This window comes from Daucus carota, chromosome 9, assembly GCF_001625215.2.
Source record: "Daucus carota subsp. sativus chromosome 9, DH1 v3.0, whole genome shotgun sequence".
In the NCBI taxonomy this organism is placed as follows: domain Eukaryota; kingdom Viridiplantae; phylum Streptophyta; class Magnoliopsida; order Apiales; family Apiaceae; genus Daucus; species Daucus carota.
The window spans coordinates 4,860,624-4,878,042 of NC_030389.2; the positions used below are offsets into that span (position 1 = coordinate 4,860,624).

At 39.0% G+C, this 17,419-nt stretch overlaps 1 protein-coding gene across 2 annotated transcripts; it reads right to left on the bottom strand.

Annotated features, from left to right (window-relative positions):
- Positions 1-9,344: 9,344 nt before the first annotated feature.
- On the bottom strand, positions 9,345-17,276 carry LOC108200549 (flap endonuclease 1). Of its 2 annotated transcripts, XM_017368746.2 has the most exons (18): positions 17,122-17,276; positions 16,920-17,036; positions 16,742-16,800; positions 16,351-16,410; positions 16,216-16,269; positions 16,076-16,124; positions 15,668-15,715; positions 14,683-14,748; positions 14,421-14,471; positions 13,886-14,005; positions 13,725-13,809; positions 12,846-12,927; positions 12,353-12,467; positions 12,199-12,255; positions 12,040-12,086; positions 11,894-11,948; positions 10,454-10,567; positions 9,345-9,648 (listed from the first exon to the last, which is right to left on the bottom strand). In XM_017368746.2, exons 1-17 carry the CDS (start codon positions 17,131-17,133, stop codon positions 10,493-10,495), a joined length of 1,152 nt encoding a protein of 383 aa, XP_017224235.1. In that variant the 5' UTR covers positions 17,134-17,276; the 3' UTR covers positions 9,345-9,648; positions 10,454-10,492. The 2 variants fall into 2 exon arrangements, with proteins under 2 accessions (XP_017224235.1, XP_017224234.1); XM_017368745.2 differs by lacking the exons at positions 9,345-9,648; positions 10,454-10,567 and adding an exon at positions 11,008-11,471 and having other exon boundaries at positions 17,122-17,265.
- Between the last annotated feature and the right edge of the window lie 143 nt (positions 17,277-17,419).

Consider the following 17,419-nt stretch of genomic DNA (forward strand, 5'->3'; position numbering starts at 1 on the left):
GAAGAATCCTACTCCTGTTAGAATTAGTCTTGAGTATGACTATCTCAGACTCCTAATCCAAATAGATCACGGATTCAACGATATCTCCACTACGAGAGATAGCATCTACCACGACTCTTATGGAGAATTTATCTGGGGGAGCCATGACTAACCCCTCGAGGTGCAGGGACACGTCCTCACCTCTCGGTGAGGTCTTCATCTTCAAACAAGGTAGACAAGGAGCCAAATTACACGATCGTCTCAATCCCCCGATGAGGGCTAACTCACCAGAATACAGGATCCAGACATATGATCGGCCTTCGTGTTACCCCGGAGGGCCTTCAAGAGCCATGATCACCTCAAGCCCCCACACGAGGGTTAACTCGGCAGATAGCAGGATTGAGGATTGTAGATCATGCCCGGATGAGCCCGGGAACTATCAGATGAGCCTGATAACTACCAAATGAGCTTGGTAACTAGTCTTCATATCCCTCGGAAGGGTCGTCACGGAGACTCACTCATCGTCTTTCTTTCATCATGTATTTCATAACTATGCCTCTTCTGAGTCAAAGGACGCGCCCTGATAGGGAGGACGTGTCCTTCCCAATTCCCGTCTTCATCCCTGTTTACTGGACAAGAGACCGCACCTCCCGGGCCATGTCTGGGGAGGGCGCGTCCTTCCCTTATCTTGTCTTCAATCCTCCTTACTGGACAAGAGACCGCACCTCCCGGGCCATGTCTGGGGAGGGCGCGTCCTCCCCTCCACATGATATACAAAAATGGCTACAACACCTCGGAAGAGTCGTCGTATCCCCCGGAGGGGTCGTCATATCCCCCGGAGGGGTAGGTCTTCCTATCCCCGGAGGGACGGTCTTCGTCTCCCTCGGAAAGGTTGTCTCAGCGAATGTACACTCTCCCATAAGAAGAGCCTTCTTACAACACATCAGACAGGTCCTTCTTTAACATGAGGTCGCGCCCCCGGGGAGGCGAGGACACCCCGTTAAAGGCACGCCCTTGGTCTTCATCTCATTGTCAACTTCTTACAAGGGACGCGCCCCTCGGTCACCTCCGAAGAGGGCATGCCCTCCTCCACATATTACAGGACGTGGGTGGACGGAGGTCGGTCGCGTCTCTCCATCAACACTCTCAAGAAAGGCGTCCCTCCTTGTGACTCGGAGGACGTGTCCTTTTCAAGCAACACCAAGGGTCGGTCGCGTCCTCCCTTTATAAGCAGGAGGACGCCTCCTCTTCACGCAACACCAAGGGTCGATCGCATCCTCCCCTTATAAGCAGGAGGACGCGTCCTCTTCATGGGACACGTGTGACCTGGAGGACACATCCCTCCTTCCGACGCGGAGGACGCGTCCTCTTCATTAAGATACGCAACATCGGCAGATCAGTCGCGTCACGGAGGGCTGCGCCCTTCCGTTCAGACTAGTCTCTTCAAGGGTCGGTCGCGTCCTCACTTTATAAGCAGGAGGACGCATCCTTCCTTTATATAGGACTCTTAGCCCAATTCATGTCTTACTTAGTTAAACTAAGTACATACTTGGCCAACAAGGACCTAGCCAAATTTGGCTATAACAAGTACTCCCCAAATTTTCTTGATATTGGAGATATCAGGGAAATTTTTACTCCATACCACACATCCTCTTCCGAGAGCGCGTCCGCGCATAGAGGCGTGACGTAAGCCACTTCTATTCCTCGACATTCCAAGATGCAGGCTGTGCACAAGCCTTGCATGTATATAATGTCGGTGTCTTTGATCATTTAGCAAAGTTGCTAAGCATGAGGCTGTCGCGTCTTCTTGATGTGTTCATAAATAATAAGCAATCTTTATGTAGACAAAAGAAAACAGGGGGCGCGGCCTATCTGTCGTTGACAGTGGCGCAGCTTCGCTTATTCCTTCCAAAGGACACATTCAACCATAACATTCGCGCCAATGAACTTCAACAAAAGAAGGGCGCGCCTTCGCTGTGCGAAGGTTTGTGGCTTTTTTTTTTTTAGCCTTAGTGTGTCCATGGTACCTGGGAATAATAAATATAAGGCGCGACTTACAGAGTGGCGCTGCCTTGTTATAACATGACCCCTTTTAATTCTTTTTGTTAAAGAATTGCCTAAGCAGAGGGCGCGGCTGATGGCGCTGCCTTGCAATATTTCTTTTCTTTCAAGGACTGTATAAGCAGAGGGCGCAGCCTTACTTGTAATGTGGGCTCTTTTGATCTTTTCCAAGGATTAAGTAGAGGGCGCGGCTTTTGGCGCAGCTTTACTTTTTCACGCGTGAATCACTTGCTTAAGAAAATCAAGAGGACCACTCCCCAGTCCATACATCTTCCCATATGGGGCATCACGAATCTTATCGTGGTTTACATAATTCCGGTGCATCGCACAGGTCCCAGAGCTCATAGCTCAATGGGGAATGAATAGTATAAAATGTTATCCAGAGCATATCATGGATATGTAAGATCCAGAGCGTATCATGGATGCGCAAGTATAATGTCCAGAGCGTATCATGGATGCGCAAATATAGTATCCGGAGCGTATCATGGATATGTAAATAATCATAGCATCCAGAATAGATCGTGGATGACATCCAGAGCGTATCATGGATGGTTAAAATTCATAGTACCCAGAGCTGATCATGGATAATTTGGTAACCTTTGAAAGGCCTTAAGCGTACCTTGATCAAAGACCTTGCAGGTATCATGCTACGTTCCCGTCGAACGGAGGGCGCGCCCTCATCAAGATGGACAACTCCTTTAGCATGTTAGACTTGACCTGCACTTTATCATGTATACGACTTAATACTGATGGTCAGTGTTACCTCACGACGCGCCCTGTTAGGGGAAGACGCGTCCTCCCAAATTATCAACCCTGGAAACATGACTTTGGAACTCGGGGTGCGTCCAACTAGGAGGAGGCGCGTCTTTGAAGCATCTCCCTTCTCAACCTTATTATCCTGGGGGCGCGCCCTCATGCGCTTCCTGAAGTGATGAGTACTTCCGAGAGGGCGCGCCCCAGGGAGGGACGTGACCTCTTCAAGACTAGTGAGCTCCTTCCTGAGTATGTTTGTCTTCACAAAATATCATATGAAGCAATTAATGCATCAGACATACCAGAGGGCGCGCCCTGTCAGAGGGAGGCGCGCAATTCGTTCTCTGATAGAATACTGGTTGGATATGGCGTACCCCTTTAGGAGGGCGCGCCTTGTTGGAGGAAAGTGCGACTACTCCTCACGGAGAAGAGGTGTACTCCTCTTAAAGGTAACACCATATTACCTGTGAATTTACACATGTAGTAGTCTTAGGGAACCAAATACTGGGGGAGTTTAGTATTTACCTGAGGGCGCGCCCGGTCAGGGGAAGGCGCGCATCCTTACGACTTTTCGAGCTAGGTTCCATCTCAATAGCTCGCCCTTCGTAACTTTCCCGTTCATATCATCACATGTGGTCAGGCCTTCAACATGCGCCTCTCGCGAACCTCAAATTACTTGCTCTGGGGAGGGCGCGCCCCTTCAGAAAACCGTTGAGGCTTCCAGGGAGGCGATCTCCTTCTCGTAAAGACTCAAACCACAACAGACTTGTTAGCAATAACATGCGAAAGCATTGTGAGAATCTTACCCGGAGGTGCGCCTTCTTCGGAGGTGTTAGGGAATTCGTTCCTCACGGTGGTAGTCGAGCACCACATCACTTGGAGGCGTACCCTGTCAGGGGGAGGTGTACCCTGTCCAGGGGAGGTGTACTCTATCCGGGGGAGGTGTACCCTGTCCAGGGGAGGCGTACCCTCTTCGTAGGTGTCAGGGGATGCATTCCTCACGGTGGTCGTCGGACACCACATCACCTGGAGGCGTACCCTGTCTGGGGGAGGTGTACTCTCTCCGGGGGAGGCGTACCCTCTTCGTAGGTGTCAGGTCTCCGAAAATCACATCCTTCGCTGACTCCCCGGTCCAGAAAACCCTGATCGCAAATTAGGTTACCTCCTAGAATTTCGTTGATGATCGTCCTCCTTCAAACTCCCGATGGAGATATCGTCCTTTTTCTGAAAAAGTAGATGAAGGTCTCCTCCTCTTTTGTGCTCTAGCCATCGCCCTGCCGGAAAACGCTCCTCCTCTACGTGCGAATCTCCGTCGTGTGACATCTCTTCCTCCTAAGATGAAGATCTTGAATAGCCCCTCCTTCTAGCGCCAATTTGTTGATAGAGGAATTTGGTAATCAACAAAGATGAGGTTCACGGCCGGAATCAAGATCCGTGACGGTGGTTTTGGTCGCCGGAGAGTGGTGGTTGTTTGTTTTAGGGGGTGGCTGAGATTAGGGTTTTGAGTTGGTCTCACGTGCTCTCAACTCATGATCCCCTAATGTGCCTACGTACCCCTATATTTATAGGGGATCAAGCCATACGTAGTTCTATTGAACCAGGAGTCCTAGTTTGATCAGGACTAGGCCTCTTGGCAATAAGGTCGGAGATAGGCCGAAGGCCCATCTTGAAGAATCCTACTCCTGTTAGAATTAGTCTTGAGTATGACTATCTCAGACTCCTAATCCAAATAGATCACGGATTCAACGATATCTCCACTACGAGAGATAGCATCTACCACGACTCTTATGGAGAATTTATCTGGGGGAGCCATGACTAACCCCTCGAGGTGCAGGGACACGTCCTCACCTCTCGGTGAGGTCTTCATCTTCAAACAAGGTAGACAAGGAGCCAAATTACACGATCGTCTCAATCCCCCGATGAGGGCTAACTCACCAGAATACAGGATCCAGACATATGATCGGCCTTCGTGTTACCCCGGAGGGCCTTCAAGAGCCATGATCACCTCAAGCCCCCACACGAGGGTTAACTCGGCAGATAGCAGGATTGAGGATTGTAGATCATGCCCGGATGAGCCCGGGAACTATCAGATGAGCCTGATAACTACCAAATGAGCTTGGTAACTAGTCTTCATATCCCTCGGAAGGGTCGTCACGGAGACTCACTCATCGTCTTTCTTTCATCATGTATTTCATAACTATGCCTCTTCTGAGTCAAAGGACGCGCCCTGATAGGGAGGACGTGTCCTTCCCAATTCCCGTCTTCATCCCTGTTTACTGGACAAGAGACCGCACCTCCCGGGCCATGTCTGGGGAGGGCGCGTCCTTCCCTTATCTTGTCTTCAATCCTCCTTACTGGACAAGAGACCGCACCTCCCGGGCCATGTCTGGGGAGGGCGCGTCCTCCCCTCCACATGATATACAAAAATGGCTACAACACCTCGGAAGAGTCGTCGTATCCCCCGGAGGGGTCGTCATATCCCCCGGAGGGGTAGGTCTTCCTATCCCCGGAGGGACGGTCTTCGTCTCCCTCGGAAAGGTTGTCTCAGCGAATGTACACTCTCCCATAAGAAGAGCCTTCTTACAACACATCAGACAGGTCCTTCTTTAACATGAGGTCGCGCCCCCGGGGAGGCGAGGACACCCCGTTAAAGGCACGCCCTTGGTCTTCATCTCATTGTCAACTTCTTACAAGGGACGCGCCCCTCGGTCACCTCCGAAGAGGGCATGCCCTCCTCCACATATTACAGGACGTGGGTGGACGGAGGTCGGTCGCGTCTCTCCATCAACACTCTCAAGAAAGGCGTCCCTCCTTGTGACTCGGAGGACGTGTCCTTTTCAAGCAACACCAAGGGTCGGTCGCGTCCTCCCTTTATAAGCAGGAGGACGCCTCCTCTTCACGCAACACCAAGGGTCGATCGCATCCTCCCCTTATAAGCAGGAGGACGCGTCCTCTTCATGGGACACGTGTGACCTGGAGGACACATCCCTCCTTCCGACGCGGAGGACGCGTCCTCTTCATTAAGATACGCAACATCGGCAGATCAGTCGCGTCACGGAGGGCTGCGCCCTTCCGTTCAGACTAGTCTCTTCAAGGGTCGGTCGCGTCCTCACTTTATAAGCAGGAGGACGCATCCTTCCTTTATATAGGACTCTTAGCCCAATTCATGTCTTACTTAGTTAAACTAAGTACATACTTGGCCAACAAGGACCTAGCCAAATTTGGCTATAACAATTAGTTGTCCCATTTCAAGTTTCAATGCAATATAGTCCTAGATGAAGTTTATACCACATCCTACTAAATTATATTTCCTAGATCAAATATATCCCACATATTATACTTAGTCAATGCAATAAATATAATAATAAATGAAGGTTTTTTACAAAAGTTAATTTTTCTTAATATGTGTGATTTGTTCAAAACTGGAAATGTATTATGAAATGGAGGGAGTACTTTTTGTTGAGGTGGAGGATTTTTACTGGTCATGATTTTTGTGCATATGCATGAGCATGATTATTAATGAGTTTTAACCAATAAAAGTCCTCCACCTACTTAAAAAGTGGTTGTTAGTGTGTGTCTATGAGCACAAACTAGAAAATCCGATAAAAATATACCAAATTTATGAGTTTCCGTGCTTAGCATATGCGCATGGACACACCAGACAAACCCTTTCTTTATTATTACTATCTCTTCTTCTAACACTGGTCTCCGTCTTTGACCCTCGTCCTTCTCCCTTCTTGATTATGCTCATTTTTATATTTCTTTATTATTATTACTAGCACCTATCCATAGGTTCGAGAGAGTCATATGGACCGATATTCAGATTAAATATTAAAAAATATCTCATTTATTATTTCGAAAACTAAAGCGCTATATTTTTTAAAAAAATTGGATGCACTTTTCAATGACATGTATATATATTTTTATTTCTTTCAATATTAATATAATCAATGTGACCGTCCGAAATCAATGGATAATCCTATGCTCCCTCCCTCCTAAAATAGTTGTCACATTTCTATTTTTGTTGGTCAAATTGATTAAATTTTGATCAAAGATTATAAGTCAATCACTCATTATTTTAAAAAATTGAAAATTACATCTTAAAGTAGATTAAAAGTTATTTCTGATGATATATTTTTTCTATTTTATCAATTTATAAAATATTAATAAATTTCAGTCAAACTTTAGTCAATTTTACTGGCACAAAACCAAATGTGACAACTATTTTGAGACGGAGGGAGTATGTGGTAAGGGAAGAAGTATCCAAATCAGAGTAGTAGTATTGATTAATTGAATATGTTTGAACCATCATGTCGCATTGTTTTTACAAACTCCAACGTTTGGATGGTAAAAGAGAGGTGTATCTATCTGCACTGAAAACAAGAGATAATTTCCAGTATTGAACCGGTACTCATCTCCAAATAAGAACTCCAATCATCAACAGATAGGTTTTGGACTTAAACCTGGAGATGTTTGTGCATATGAAAAAGTATGGGTTTTTGTAACGTGTGTAGAACACAATAAATATTAAATTTGATGAGCTTGGTGAATTTTAATAGTAGAATTGATATAAGAGCAAGTCCAATAAGTTACCTAAATGAGCTCCTAAACTCATATTTATGTAACACGTCAAAAAAGAAGTACTCCAACACTATTTTAGTGATTACCTGAATCGCTAGCACATCCTCAAATGTTTCTGGTCAACCTATTCAATATTTATGAATAAAAAATTCATTTCCACCTTTCTTTATCTTTTCCCTCTTTTTCCCCTCTCTCTCTCAAACTTATTATTAAAATAATAATAATAATATGGGAACAAATATATGGATAGTTATTGGAGTTAGACACTCAAAGTAGATTATCTAAATCAAAAACTCATCAGAATTCATTATATTAATTATCATAAGATAATGAGACTGAGATACGTAACTTAGGTAACTTATTGAAATTGCTCTAAATGAGAAGCATCCATCTATATTTCTAATCAGATGACCAATAAAAATGCAGCATCAGATGATCAATAAAAATGCAGAAAACTCATTGGAATTAACGCTTAATGTTCATGAACGTACCACACAGAACTATCACAGAAAAACTGGAAAAACATTACTGTTAATAAGATCCGGCTAATAAAAAACTGGTCGATCTAATTAAAAAATATTTGTCAGTATATTAGAAATAGTATACGCATGTTATCACGCAGTAGAAAAATCATAAGCTCGTCCAAAATAATACTTGTTTAAGTTTTTTTCACATAATTGAAGATGAGAAAAACATCTCTACATAATATTTTTCAAAATTTCTTTTCTGAATAAATATTTAATATCCATATTTTCATTAAAAAAAAAGAATTTGAAATATAACATATAAAAATATTATTATTTGCAAACTCAAAACAACTATTATTTTATTACTTTTTCTGGTAGAGGAAGCAACTAAACATGTTGGGCAAATTATCTAAAGGGACAGCCCTGTATTTAGAAATCCAATGTATACTGGCCATACATTTCTAGAGCCTCAGACCTCATATTTTCTATAGAGAAAATAAATTTTCTTGTCACCGAATTTATTATGTTTTTAGAAACTTGTCACTCAATTAAATTTTTTTTCCTTTTAGTCGCTGATGTTAGGTTTGGATTTGTTTTTAGTCAATAACTTAGGTTCGGATATGATTATTAGCATTGTGATAATTTTTTGTAGCATTATTAATACATAGTGATAGTATATAATTCTTTTGATAATATGATGTATGTTTATATCTTTGTATATAGCAATAATAACATAAAATGAGGTGATATAATATTAAAATCAGGACAAATCGTAATTAGAATTCTAAAAATTCATTAAATCATCAGTATAGAATCAATGACTTCAAATAATTTATGCTCTCCATAATAAAATAAAGTCTAATTAAGTGATACGATGCGATCATCTTTCACTATTAAAGTTTCAATCACCTAGTTCAGCCTAAGACCTCTCTTAAATTTATCCTCATAATTTTTAATAACTTTATCTTATTATAATTTTCAAGATGAAGATAAATAAATAGAGAGAAAAACTTAATCTTCGATGATTTATGAGATTTTCTTTTTGCGTATAAAAATTCAAACACTAAATTTTTATTCAGAAGAAAAAATAAAATAATTTATTAGAGTACACTTTTAGAAACCGTAAAATACGTGTTTAACTCTTATCACCGAAGATAAACGATCTTGGGTACATAAAAGTACTATATACAAAGATAGACATATATCAAATCATCAAAATATTACATGTTATCACTATATTTTAATAATACTACAAAAAATTAATATAATGGTAATAATCAAATCCGAACCTAACTTTAGTGGCAAAAAAATTTCCGAAACTAACATCAGTGACTAAAAGAAAAAAAAATTAGTTGAGTGACAAGTTTTTAAAAACATAATAAGTTCGGTGATAAAAAAATCTATTTTCCCTTTTCTATACGAGCAAGCGTTACTTAGTCAAGTTCAAAGTTTTGTCCATCACTTCAGATTTTGATTTTTTTTTTTAGTTACATAGCTCACAGGTGGTATAATATGGATTGCTAAAACAGTTGTGAACAACCCACATATAGAGTCACGGTTATTACAAAAACTAAACATCAGGTCATCCAGGAAAATGCATTAGTAATCCATACACTTACTAATTATATACTTCACATGGATTAAGAATTTAGGATCAATAGTTAACCATCACCATGACAGCATGAGGAAAATGGTTGCGGTTTCTATCTCAAATTCATAAAACAGGAACCGCACCGCCTAAAACAGCATCCTACCACACAACAGCTACCGCGAGAATATTAGTGTCATGTAAACTCAACCAACTGATCTGCAACCAACCAATATCTCCAGAGATTAAATTTAAGGTTATTTGAAACTTTATTATTATATACAACATACATCTAGAAGCAAAAATAATAACAAAACTTGTAAAGTCAAATTAAGATACATGCTCCAGTCTACAAATAGGGACATGAATCTATAAAGTATGTGATCTCAGAAAAGTACTTCTCATGAAGTAAATATCATCTACGAATACTCTCAGCAGTATCAGTGAAAAGTTAGTGAACGCGCTAAAATATGTATAATTGTATTTGGTTCAAAAAAATTTACTTCATAATTCTATGCAATCCACAAATAATACACCTTCTCCGCTTTATTATGCCAGGAAATTATACTCTTAATATAGTTTGACTTGAACAATTTTTATATAGTACCCATTACTCGGGCCTAATGAGAAGCTAAAAGCTTGAAATAGAGTTTAGCAAAAGGAGTCTGGTCTCAAGCTTAGTTTTCTCTAGAGAGCCAACTTTAGTAAAGTGAGTGGTTACAATCCACCACACTAGTCCACACACAAAGCTGGTAGACCGTACACCTATCGTCTCATTTAAACTCTATACAACTAAGTTGCTATTTGTACTAAAAATGTTGATACATTAATTACGTCTAGGTTTTGAGTTGATTTAGACAAAAAAAATAGCTAAAATTGCCAAATACGTAAAAACTATATCCAGATATAAATATATATATTGACACTTCATTATACGTAATATATACTTAAAGTTAAAGACATCGAAACAACAGTAGTTAGAACATATACAATTGCAACCTGTATAAGATTAAGATAATGTTACCTGACATAAGTACGCCCGACATCGAAATGTTAGAATCAACTATTTCTTTTTCTTACTGCTGCCAGGCTTTGACTTCTTATTACTAGTTTCCTTTGCAGCCTTTTCAGTTGTCTCCTGTCACAGGGCACAGTGATGGATGAGAGCTATTGTTCGTTGGCCAAATTACAAAAGCACCAAACCAAAAGCATAAAAGAAGAGATAGTATCAAGGCGTGTATGACACACTAAGAGCATTCATTGAAAGTAATAGCAAAGCATAAATCAAACAAAACTCTGTATGCTACACTGCATCTATCTAATCATATAATAGATAGAAGCAAAAGCCTATGAATGTTCATACCAGCTCTTTCAAGGAAAAAAAAAGGTATGTACAGATTTTATGTCTAAACATGTCTATATCTACGACTTATGCACAAGATAATGTGCATCTCTTGGCCCTCAAAGTCATGGTGTGTACAACATACAGATTATATTCATTATTATTTTATCCGCACGAATATACCAGGCACAGCCCGTCACTATTGTCCAGTAAACTTTAAGGTAGATATAAGGATATACATGATAATAGAGATTTTCTGGATATAACAAATTCGATAGATGTTCGCTCCGCAGAATGGTATTCTTAAATGACAGGATACATAATTATACAAAACGAGCACTTTTTCTCATGGGTATTATACCATAGTGCTCATATTACTGACACATAAAATATAAGGCATAAGCCGTATACACTGTTGGTTCAGAAGGCAAAAAACAGGATTACACAACTGTTGATCATTGGATTCAATAATTTATGAAAAACTGCTAGTACAACGCTCAGCTGAAGGTTCACCAGGTTTTCAGCTTAACACGCTGAAGCAGAGACCACGGGAAAACATCATAGGTTTCTTGAAACTCATAGATGGATTTGGCAGGCTTAAGCAACCCAAGACAGTGGGTGTGCCCTTCATAGATGTTTGCAAAGATAAAAGCTTAAGCTCATTTGAGAACTTTGGAGATCCAAGAATGCATTTTGTTCCCTGACAGAAAAAAATATGATGGTAGCCTAGAAAGATTTAGTTTCCAGTGATCTTTTCAAGTTTCAATTAATGGTTACATTTTTTTACTGCCGTTTTCTTTATTTACCATCAAGCTTAAAACGCAAGATCATCTAATGTATAACTTACAAGGGAAGGGGGAAAACTCAAAACCTCATATTTCCATAGATTTTCACAAAAAAAATAAAAATACATGGAGCAAATCTGATTTAGAAAGTATGGTAATTATAAAACCTTAAGTAGATCTAACCACGATACAGAGACTTTATATTCAGAGTAGGACTGAAATGCAGTAATTTATTGATTATTACTATCAAGCTACTAAAAGTACTACATTGATAAGTTTTTCACTGATATATTCAGTAATAAATGAAATTTCTAAAACTGCAGATGAAAATGCATACCTTTCTTTTAATAGGAACAGAGGGTTTACTCATCGGTTTAAAAAAAGATTCTAGCCTGTTCAAGAAAATAGAACATAATTAGAGATTATTAGTACAAGACAAAAAACTTTTAACAATTTCCATTATTTTTTTTAACAGCTTCATACCGGCCTTGTGCAGACTTGTTCTTAGCTGCTTTGATTTTTTCTACTGCCTGATATAATTCAGAATCCATAGTATTAAACATAATAATAAACCAATTTGCTTACGAACAATATGGCAGAAATATGGCAGAAGAACTTAATAAATAATACTCGAAGGCGTACTTTCGTTACTCTGTCACTGTTGAACCCATTTTCATTCACGAGGAAGTTAATCAACCCCTAGAAGACAACAAACAAGAAATCATTGAAAACTTATACCAAAATGCAAAAGAAATATTCATAAATAGTCTAAGATTTTGAACTAAAAGCATCTAACATCTTCATCTGGAGCACTCCATTTAAGATCAAGTTGCTCTTCATCAGAAAGAACCGATGGTTCTTTGAAAAGACGCCGGGCCTCTTGATAAGGCCAATCATCAGGTACTTGGTACCTTCACATAGGGAGACATATGTTAGGCTTCAATAGATGTGCAGCACAAAATCGGAAATTATGCAAAGTTCGCAGAAGAGAACAGGGGATGATGCAAACACTCAGCTTTATGTATGTGCATTCAACCGTGCCCATTATTAAATAGATTATGTACTATAAATGACAATAAATTTTCTTTTCTATCTATAATGATGTGGATATTATACAGAAGAGCTATATGCCTGGAAATGCAGCTTCAGATAACACTGTTCAAGATAATTTTTGTAAGAATGCTACAATGCAAAAAGTTTTAAGAAAAAAACTAATGAACAAAACTGAACATGAGCCTTCTTCATAATTGCAAACCAATTTAAAGATGGAGGACTGATAAAAGTAGAACCTTTCTTTGTTTAAATTCTCCAATATACTCTCTATTGAACCATGTTGTCGGATGAGCTTCAGAGCAGTCAGACCACCAATACCTGATTAAAAGGTGCATAAATTTTAGGACAAGCAATACATTGGTAGGGTGGGGTTCGACATATAGAACGATGGTAATACATAATCCTCTATTCTGTGCGTAAAAGTAGAACTTTAGAATATGTAGCCCCGGTACATATAAATGTCTTGATTGAACAATGACAAGAATCTAAGGCAATATGACCAAGTCCAGATAAACAATCTAAAGAGAAGCATTTAAAGCAAACTAAGCATTCTCCATCAGAAAAAGGTAGCCAGAGGGAAAGGCTCCCGCATCACATAATCTGGGAAAGATCCAAAGCACACAGCCTTGCCTTGTTTTCATAGAGAGGTTTTAAAGGTTCGAACCCCTTAGCAGATAGCAAGTGGATGCTCGGCCATAGTGGCAAGCATGACAGCATAATTAAATTATTGAGTATGGCAGTTTAAAAATGGATTTACCACCCAGATTGTTGTTGAGCTGCACTCTGACCATTTGTCACATATAATTTGCAACTCAATATTCAATTCTTATATTTTACACACATGAGTTTAAATTGTCTGATAAAGGGATTTTAATTAATACGCAATACTGACAAGGCAATAAGGTAATCGAACCTTGAGTATCTAAATAATTTACTTATAAAGGTAGAACTTAAGCACTTGACCCTCCTGGATACTTCATGCACTGTAGAAGCATAAACGACCCTTGATTTCTACTGAAATCGATTCAATCACGACTAACCAGAGGGTCAAATTCAAACCAAACTGAAGATTAAAAATGAGCTAATGTGGGAGAAAATTTATAACATATCATTACCTCGAATACTGTCACAATAGTCACAGCCAGAGAGGATGCACAAATCGATAAACTGGTCCATGGTAAGATTCAACTCTTCCAAAACCTGGTAATGATCAGGAAGAGACTTTGTTGATCTGCTAAGCAATTAAAATTTACCTATAAAACTGGTCAAAAGGTACCTTTGAAACATCAAACTCCATTACTGGGATTTTCCTTGAGCTAGGATCCATCAAATGGCGAAGAAACTTAGGAGCTCCAAATGTCAGTGAATCCATATCTTCGGAGGCCACAGCATAAACCTGAATGACAAAATTTCAGCTAACCAGTTCCTGTAATTCCAAATTTTACAGGATATTTTTTACGGATAAATTGATAGCAGTCTTGGTGTAAATTATGCAAACATGATTGGTTTTATATCTATCATCTATGTTTCATGAACATACATATGTTCAAGTACAAAATTGAACACATGCAGAAAAACAATCGTGCTCAGTCAAGATGTCCTGCAGTTTCTTTCTTCACTAATACGCTAACTCGCAAAGGTATGGCAAAATGCAGAAATAAGATAAGAACCCTGAGTAGCGGGGATAGAACTGAAGTTTTACTTTCCTAAAAGAATCAAAACTATAATCATATCATTTAACTTTACCCATTCATCGAATCAGCAAAAAGTCTACATACAGTAGTTGCAACATTTAACAGTGAGATACGTACCTTGTCTGATTTGCAAAGTGCAGCGCACTGTGCCTCAGCTTCGGAAGGAGCCTGGCAGTTACAAATGAGCAAAACATAAGAAACAATTATATTAGATTTTCAATCTTAAAATAAGATTTTAATACTTCATAATGTTCCTTCTGTTATGGGTGTCACGTTGACTGCCAAGGGTGATAAGAGGTGCTACTAATGCAAGTTTAAGAAGTTTTTGTATGTATATATGCACCATGCTAGAGCACTTGTAATAAAGTTCTAGCGTCACCTCAATCACTGGAACTCCCATAAGTCTAAGAAGCTTTTTGCAGTCATCATTGTGTTGCTTTGTCACCTGAAACCCCAGAATCATTAGTCATATAACAAAGGATGGTACAATTTCTTTCGATAAAGTAGTAACCAAAAACAAGAAGGATCTCCATAGACAAAGGAGCACCTCCATACTGAACAAATGAATGTCTCAATAAAGAATTTTTAGGTCCCATTTAGCATTACTAAGGTCATGGAGTTATAAGCTTGCTTAAATATTTACTTGAGTTACAATATTAACCTAAAAGTTCGATTCATTTCATCAAAATTTTAGGTTCCATTTTCTGAAGTAGAAAACTCCTTTACCTGGAACAAAAGAGTTATTAGGCTCATACATATGGGTCAAGCATCTTCAATATGACTTTGGACCTACATTCCCATACTTCTTTAACAGAAGTTGAAAAATTGAAGTAGGCTAGATAATATTAAAAGTTCTAACATCTGCAGATATTCATAAATGTAAGTATCAGTGTGTGTGTGTGTGTGTGTTGTGTGTTTTCACTATATATGAACCCTCCGGTTCTTGCTTGCAAATTAAAGATACTTTTTTCTACTCATACCCAGTCTACTTTATTGAAATAAGGGTTGATCAATGTACTTTAATACTATCTTATTTATTAGTAATATCTGGTTATCCGCTTCTAAATGTATTGAGCTGCAAAAGAGGCCCTACAACACGTGTTTAAGCACGCTTTAAGCTTCAGATAAAGACCAGTGTAAGAAGCTAAAATAGATGGATAACATGTAAGGCCATATCTGGAGAAAACTAGAAGAAGCCTTATCCTACATTAAAATTTCGAAGGAACGGAAGAAAATGATATTCTTGAACTCCCTTTTAAGGCTCAATTATTAGCCAGATTAATCTCCATGAAAATCTGCTTCACACTTTAGTCTGTATCAACTAGTCAATAGAACTGGAGAGCGAAAAACTATGAGCAGTGTACCTTCACAGTTCTTTTACTGAACTTCTCTATTTCCTCCTGATTTCCAGACTGCAGTATAACAGACAATTTGATTAGGATGTATTGTTGATGAAGACTACAATAAGTGTGGCTGAACCAGATTTCAAAAAGTTCTGAGGGATTCTATATACTAAAATTTTCATTTATTTTTCAAGATCAGCCTGGACTCAAAGTAGGATTTCTACTAATTTTACAAGGAAGAATTGTGAATCAAAATCATGACTTTCACATTCACTCTTCTTTTTTTGTATTCATCCAGGGCTGCAGGCTGGGTTAAACACTCCCTGGTTCCGCCACCGACATAAAATTATACGAAAAGAAATATAAAATGAAACCATAAGGAATGCAAACATGGAAATATTTATATATAAAGTTCCATAAAATAAGCACCTCTATGGCCTTGTTCAAATCCTCAGTTGCATCCGCCCTCCTTGAATAACTGAATATAGGAGTTCAAAAAAATACTTAATTAGAATCTAACCCACTAGAAAACATCAAATTATTTAAAGAATAGAGTAAGGCAGACATACCGTTTTGCAAGCTCTTGGCTTTTTAGCAGCGGAGGCTTTCCGTCAAACACATAACTAAAAAAATATATAATACATTTATTGTTAAAATGTTAAAACATAAACAAACTAGCAGCAAGGGTTTACTAAATGACTTACACTGGCTTTAATCCAGCTTCCAAAAGTCTAATAGTGCGACTAAACATTCCCTGCAAATGACTACAAAACAAAAACCAACATATATGCTATACATTAGTTGAACCCTCAAACAAATAAACACCAAAAGAAGTAATTTTCAAAACAAATCTGGGTAACAGTTCATGAGTCAAGGCTCTATACAACCATCACCAATGGAAACACATATTTCACAACTTTCCAGTGCAGCGGTCTTTATTATTATACTCTCTCTACTTTCAAACGTAGGGTGTAACGTCTATGTGGGTATGTTATCCTAAGGCTCCTAAACAGAACATCTTTACGAGCTACGAGTGGGATACACTAGTCATTTTTTAAACATGAATAACACAGTGTAAACATATACAAGCAGTACCTAGTAACTTCACCAGCCTCATTTGTAAGCATCTCGGTCCCGGTTCGTCCGACAACAATCTACATTGTTTAACACCACGAAATCATATACACACATATATAAATCACACACCACAGTACTCAAAGCATTCCAGTATGAAAGGCATAATATTTACACACATTAAATTATAAATACATACAAGAAACTGGTAAATGCTCATGCTAGCATCAATAGCAATTTTACGGCCAAAATAGCTCTCAAATTTCTGTTCTTTCATGGCATTTGGAGCATTATCAGCAAGAAGCTTTGTTAAACCCTATAAAACCAAGAATCAAAATTACTGTGCACCCACAAAATTAAAAGAGCTAAAACATAAATTCTTGGATTCAATTGTAAAATACCTTGATACCCATTTGATATTCGAGTGAAATTCAGATGAATTCAAGAGAAGATGGGATGTTAAGGTCTAGGGTTTTGTCTATTTCCCGCCTCTTCGCTCGGACAGCAATCAGGTCAGTTCTTTTTTATCCCCGGTTCGAACAGAGTTTCGGTTTATATTTTTAAGCTTTTCGCAAATCTGAGAACTTGATTAAAGATTAATAAAAATGAACAAAGTTCCATGTTGTTCACATATTTACTGTAGTACCGTAGACCACATATCTTCTGCAACTATCCAACTATCGAATGACATAAAAACAT